This window comes from Belonocnema kinseyi, chromosome 2 (genome assembly GCF_010883055.1).
Source record: "Belonocnema kinseyi isolate 2016_QV_RU_SX_M_011 chromosome 2, B_treatae_v1, whole genome shotgun sequence".
Taxonomy (NCBI): domain Eukaryota; kingdom Metazoa; phylum Arthropoda; class Insecta; order Hymenoptera; family Cynipidae; genus Belonocnema; species Belonocnema kinseyi.
The window spans coordinates 108,490,542-108,497,248 of NC_046658.1; the positions used below are offsets into that span (position 1 = coordinate 108,490,542).

At 24.8% G+C, this 6,707-nt stretch overlaps 2 protein-coding genes across 2 annotated transcripts in view; one reads left to right on the top strand and one right to left on the bottom strand.

Moving 5' to 3' along the window:
* The window catches only part of LOC117166890 (ras association domain-containing protein 8), a 35,157-nt gene extending 33,494 nt beyond the window's left edge, over positions 1-1,663 (bottom strand). Inside the window, exon 1 of the mRNA XM_033351327.1 lies at positions 1,463-1,663. The gene's annotated coding sequence lies outside the window, so the exon portion shown is untranslated. The remainder of the gene's footprint in view (positions 1-1,462) is intronic.
* The window catches only part of LOC117166889 (gamma-tubulin complex component 5), an 18,909-nt gene extending 12,435 nt beyond the window's left edge, over positions 1-6,474 (top strand). Inside the window, exons 9-14 of the mRNA XM_033351325.1 lie at positions 1,134-1,353; positions 1,430-1,718; positions 3,904-4,104; positions 4,193-4,275; positions 5,923-6,082; positions 6,162-6,474. Of these exons, the coding sequence (XP_033207216.1) occupies positions 1,134-1,353; positions 1,430-1,718; positions 3,904-4,104; positions 4,193-4,275; positions 5,923-6,082; positions 6,162-6,208 (1,000 nt within the window). The 3' untranslated portion in view covers positions 6,209-6,474. The remainder of the gene's footprint in view (positions 1-1,133; positions 1,354-1,429; positions 1,719-3,903; positions 4,105-4,192; positions 4,276-5,922; positions 6,083-6,161) is intronic.
* The last annotated feature ends 233 nt before the right edge of the window (positions 6,475-6,707 follow it).

Below are 6,707 nucleotides of genomic sequence, written 5' to 3' on the forward strand. Positions count from 1 at the left end.
AGTATTCCAATTCAATATTGATCATTTTAGTTAAAAATTTATCTTTCGGGTTGAAAAAGTCTCCTTTTTAGTTGAAAATTCGTGATTTTGGTAGAAAATAATGTTCTTTTTTGAAAATCCGTCTTTGTGGTTTAATAATTAACTATTCCAGTTGAAGATTCATCATTTTAGTTGAAACTCTATCAGTTTATTTCAAAACATAATTATTTTTTTAAATTTGTTATTTTAAAACTGAAAATGTAATTACTTCAATTAAATATCCCATCATTTTAGTTAAAAATTTATCTTTTTCGTTGAAAAAGTCTCTTTTTTAAATAAAAATTCTTGTTTTTTGATAGAAAATAATCTTTTAAGTTGAAAATTCATCTTTTTGGTTTAATATTCATCTATTTCAGTTGAAGATTCATCATTTTAGTTGAAAATTTATATTTTTTGTTTAAAATTCCACTATCCCAGGTGAAGATTAATTTTTGTTTTAATTCATCAGTTTGGTTCGAAATTGATCTTTTTAGTTAAAATTCAACTATTGGGTTGAAAAATCTTTTTCTTTTTTCAAAATTAATCTTGATGTTCGAAAATTCATCTTTTTGATTGAAAATTTAAGTATTATAATTAAATATTCATCATTTTACCTGAAAATTAATCTTGTTTGTTGAAAGTTAAAAACTTTTTCTAATCATTCATCTTTTTGTTTTAAAATTAATTTGTCCCAATTGAGTATTTATTAATTCAGTTATAAATACATCACTTTGGTTTCAAATTTTTTTGTAATATTAATTTTTTGAACTGAAAATTTATCTATTCCATTTTTTTGGTAAAAAGTGATATTTTCAGTTCAAAATTCAACTATTTGGTTGAAATTGATCTTTTATAATTGAAAATTAATCTTTTTTGGTTGTAAATGCAACTATTTGGTTAAAAATTCATCCATATTGTTGATAATCAAATTATTTTACTTGAAAAGTTAGGAATTCGAAGCGGTTTAAATTGAATTTAATGTAGTACTATGAAAAATTATGCCTGGAAAAATCTGAGATTTGTGGAAAAAAACCTGGAATTGTCTAGGCATTTTTTTCCAAGATTTGAGTAGACACCCTGTTAAATCTCTCCTATTATCTAACATTTCACTTCAGATTTGAACTGATATCGAACTCAATATTACCACTGAGAAAAGTTTTCGAAAATGCCCTTTCGAGAATTTTAGACTTTAGATACATTAGTGCGAGTAAACTAGTTAAAGAGATAATGATAAGGGAGTATAAATTGGAGGAGAATCTTAAATTAATGAGGAGTGTCTACATGATGGAGCGAGGTCATATAATGAACAGGTTCTGCAATCAGATGTTTAGTGAGGTGATTCTACTTATGTTTGAATAAATACAGCGTTCTTTTAACATGAAAAAGAGTTGTATTTTAAAATAATTTGCAGATCGAGTCGAACATTATGTGGAATAATTCTTACTTTTTAACCGGCATCTTAGAAGAAGTTATTTCTGAAGAGTGGCCTGATACAAGTTCTCGTTGGTCGATTACAGTTGATAATGTACGAACTCATCATGTTCTGCATGCAGTGAATGGAATCTCTTTACATTATGCAATTGGTTGGCCTATTAATATGCTTCTAAATGATGAAACACTGAGTAAATACAACAGCATTTTCAGATTTGAATTGAAATTAAAGTGGGCTCTTTGGACTCTAAATAATCTGAGATTTGCTGGTAAGTATTTCTATTTTATTGAGTCCGGTTCAAGGTATATTTCCAGGATTTCAAAAGATCTCACAGATTTCAAATATTTCAAAAGATTCGAGAATATTTCACAAAAATTCCCAATATTTCAGGAAGATTTTAAAGATTTCAAATGTCTCCATAATTTCACAAAGATATCGCAGTTTTTCAAAATATTTCTTTAGATTTCAAAAGATTTTAGAAAATTTAAGAACATATTACAAAGATTTTCAACGATGTAAGAAGAATTTCAGAGTTCAAAAGTTTTGAAAAGTTTTCAAAAAAATTGTAAACATTTTAGAAAGATTTCTGGGGAATTGAGAATATCTTACACATTTCAAAAATTTCACAAAGACTTCAGAAATATTAAAAAGATTTAGAATATTTAAAAATATTTTATCAGATTTCAAACATTTCAGACTTCAAAAAATTTGCAAAAATTTCACAAAAATTTTCAAACATTTCAGAAATATTTCCATAATTTCACAAATATTTTAAAATTTTCACGAAGCTCTTGAATATTTCTAAAGATTTGACAGATTTCAAGCGTTTAAAAATATTTCAAAACATCTTATAACGATTTTCTACGATTTCACAATAATTTCAGATTTAAAAATTTTAGAAAGACTTGACATAAATTAAAAATATTTTAAAAGATTTAACAAACATTTTGGAAGACTCACAAAGATGTTACAAATATTTTCAACAATTCTACAAAGATTTTAATAACTTAAAAAGTATTGAAGAAAATTGACAAAAATGACAAACATTTCAGAAAGATTTCAAATATTTCAGAAAGAGCTCCCTGATCTGAGAAAGGTATGAAAAAGTTCACAAAGTTTTCGAAGATTTCAAAAGATTTCACAAAAATTGCAAACATTTCAGAAAGATTTCAAAAATTTCATAAACATTTCCATAATTTTACAAAGATTTCACGATGGTTTCGACTTTTTAAAAAAAATATTTCTGAATAATTCAGTAGATCCCACAATTTAAAAGATTTAAAAGATTTTAGGAGATTTCAAAACACCTTACAAATATTTTCAACGATTTCTAAAAGATTGCATAGGCTTCAGACATTTTGTAAAGATTTCAAAGACTTCAAATATATTGTAAAGATTTTACAATAGTTGCAAACATTTCAGAAATATTTCCATAAAGACTTCAGAAATATTTAAAAGATTTGGAAGATTTAAAAATATTTCCAAGTATCTTACAATCACAAAAATTTCAAAATATTAAAAAAAAATTCAAAGATTTTTCTAAATTGAGAGAGATTTGAAAGAGTTCACAAAAGCTTCTGAGATTTCAAAAAATTCCACAGATTTCAAAAATTTCAATAGATTTCACAAAGACTTCTGAAGTATTTTTAAGATCTCGAAGATTACAAAAGATTTTTGAAGATTTCACAGATTTGAAATATTTCTTAAAGGTTTCAAATATTTCACACAGGTCTCGAAGATTTCTAAAGATTTTAAAAGATTTTAGAAGATTTCAAAACATATTAGAAAGATTTTCCACGATTTCACAAAGATTTTAAAGACTTCAAAAGTTTTTAAAAAACCTCACTAAAATTTCACACATTTCAGGAAGATTTCATAAATATTTCCATAATTTCACAAAGATCTCAAAGATTTCACAAACGTTTCGAGGTTTTTAAAAAATTTCTGAAGATTTCAAAAGATCTCACAATTCCTAACATTTTAAAAGACTTTCAAAATATGTATTTTACAAAACTTCCAAAATATGTATTTAAATGATATAGAAGATTTACAAAAATTTTAGAAGTTTTAAAAACATCTTACAAAGATTTTCAACGATTTCAAAAATATTTCAGACTTCAAACATTTTGCAAATATTTCACAACAGTTGCAAACATTTCAGAAAGATTACACGAAGATTTCAAAAATTTCAAAAAGATTTCCATAATTGCACCAAGATTTAAAAGATTTTACAAATAATTTGAAGATTTAAAAAAATCTCACACATTTGAAAATATTTCACAAAGATTTCAAATAATTTAACAGTGATTTCGAAGATTTCACAAAGATTTCAAGAGTTGGTCGTGAAAGAAAAATTTAAATTTTGATTACTTTTTATTTATATTCTTAAATTTTAAAAGTATTAAATAGTAAATTATTATAAGGGTCTCATATGGTTCCAATTTCCTTTCTAGACCTCGAAGGTTCAAAATCAAAGGAAGTAACGGACTCCTTGCAACATTTTCATATGCGGCGACTCGAATGCTTAAGATTTTGGCTTTTACATGCCATTGGAGCAATTCATGTATATCTCTCAGGCCAAGTGCTACATAGTTTGGGAATCGCTTTAGAAAGTGAATTAGCCCAGGCTGATAATCTCGACTCGATAATTAAGAGTGCGTTTATATTTATAAATTCAAAATAACTTATATTCAAAATTTTATTCAAATTTTAATTAAATTCTTGGCCTTTTAAAAATTTCAGTTCACCAGGAGTATTTAAATAAAGTGCATGAGCACTGTTTGCAAACTTCGCAATTCGAGGATCTGATGTCGACAATAAATCAGGTAAAAATCGAATTTGATTTATTTTAAGATTTTTACCCGGAATTTTACAAATTTGCCCAAGAAAAATCTAGCCAATCACTTGAAATATCACAAATTTTATATCATATAATTTAATTTAAAATAAGTTTGATTTCATTTTTTTAAATGTTGAGTTAAATTCTTCAATCATGAAATTATTCATTTTACAATGTGTAATTTAAACATTTTTAACTATCAAAATTTTCCATTTTAAGTCTTCATTATTAGGGTTAATTTAAAGAATTATAAATTGCAATTTTAAAGGCACAAACAATTAAAAATTAGTATTGTTTGAAATTAAAACGTTTGGGTCAAAAACGTTCTGAATTGATCAACTGCAAATATTAATTAATTAATGACTTTTAAAATTGATATGCACTTTAGTATTGAAAAGTGAACAATAATTGATTTTACAAGACGATACATTAAAATCATTTTAAACAATTTTTAATGATGTAAAAGATTTTTTTTTTGTATTTAGCAAAGTTTGACTATTTATTTAAAATTAGCAATTATACATCAAATATTCAAAAATAAACAATTTGAAACTAAATTATTTCAAACAAAGGTTTTAAGATAATCAAAATTTTTTTTAAGATTCCTCCGAAAATGTTCAATAATTTTTTATTTTGAAAAATTCAATTTATCAGAATATTTCAAAAGATCTCAAAGTCAATTTTGATAAATAAATAACAAATTTCAAAATAATTTAACATTTGAAGAGATTATAAATTTTGTTTTAACAAAATGTAGATTTTAAAGAATTCTAACAAAAGATTTAGAGGCTTTTTAAGCATTTTCAAAGATTTAAAATTTTTATATTTAAAAAGGTTTCCAAATGCGAGAAAAATAGTTAAGAACATTTTAAGTTTTTATTTTTTTTATTTGGAGGACTTATTAAAAGTGTTAGGAAAAATTCAAATATTTTTAAAAGATATTTCAGTCTTAAAAAAATGTCTAAAGTAATTTAAAATTTAAAAAGATTCCAGAACATTATTTAAAATGTAGATTTTTAAAGATTTTGAAATAAAATATTGAAGCTTTTTAAGAATTTTCGAAAGTTATAAGACAATGAAAAAATATTCTTATGAATAAATAACAATTAAAAAATTAGTAATTTAGAACAAAAATCGAGTAAGTTTAAGAGATATTTAGAGGTTTTGAAAAGATAAAAAAATAAGTATAAACTTAAAAAGATTTCAAAAAATGTAAATTAAAATGTCGATTTTTGAAGATTACGACCAAAAATTCTTGAAGCTTCTGAAGCATTTTGAAATTTTTCAAAAGAATAAAAAAAATTAAGATTCCTAAGAAAATTGAAAGTAATTATTTTTTTGTTTGAAAAATTAATTTTAAGAGAATATTCAAAATTATATCTACAATCAATAAAAAATAATCGGGAAGATTTTAAGGCAATGTTTTTTATTTTGCAGGATTTATTACAAGTTTTAGGAATAAATCGAATAATTTTTAATATGCGCTTTTTCGCCGTTTTCTAAAAAATCAAGTTTGTAGTATTTGCCACCCTTTCCTTAAAAAAATTATGAACCGCCTCTAAAATTCAGAATTGACGCTCTCCCCTTGTAAATGAATTTCATTGAAATTGAAAGTATTACAATTTTTTATTAGTTGCTTGAGATGTGTGTCGTGGTTCGGGACACTTGGAAAACTGGATCTCAAAATCTAGAAGGGAAAAAGCTGGACCTTTTGGAAAGCACTTACATTAAATATCACACTTACCTGGCTTTAGCTTTACATAATGCTGTTCAACATCATAACGCCACGTATTGTAAGTTTTAGAGTTTTTATTTTATATTTTCATATTCATTTGTCATATTACAATTTACTACTAATTCTTCTATTTGCAGTGACAAGCTTGACATCTGCCTTTAATTGCAGTATGCCGACAACTTAAATCCACCAAAATATCATTTGTGATTGTTAAATAATGTATATACAAAAATCAGTATTGTTTATTATTTCTTTGTAAAACTTCACCGAGGTTTCGTTAATATTTGAGGTGCAATTTGATAATAGGACAAGCTTAATTAGAAACAGAACAAAATAACTTCTAAACTTCAGTTTAAAAATATGTACTAAAAAGACTGAATCAGTTTCTTTAATATAATCATTCCTTTAGTTTAAGATGTAAATATTATAATTGTCCAGCACTTGTGATATTTCAATTTATTCTTCAACGAATAAAAACGATCTTTACTCGACGATACTCTTTATTTGACACCTTTCCAAATCCTGAAAATGTGAGTGATAAATTACTAGAATTATCAATAAGTGCTTATTCATTATTTTCAGACAGATTAACGCCTCAGCTTCGAGTCGAATTAATAAAGAAGTATATGAAAGATCAGAGGAGAAGTAATCGGACAGTTAGTGATCACGTGCTCGATATGAGT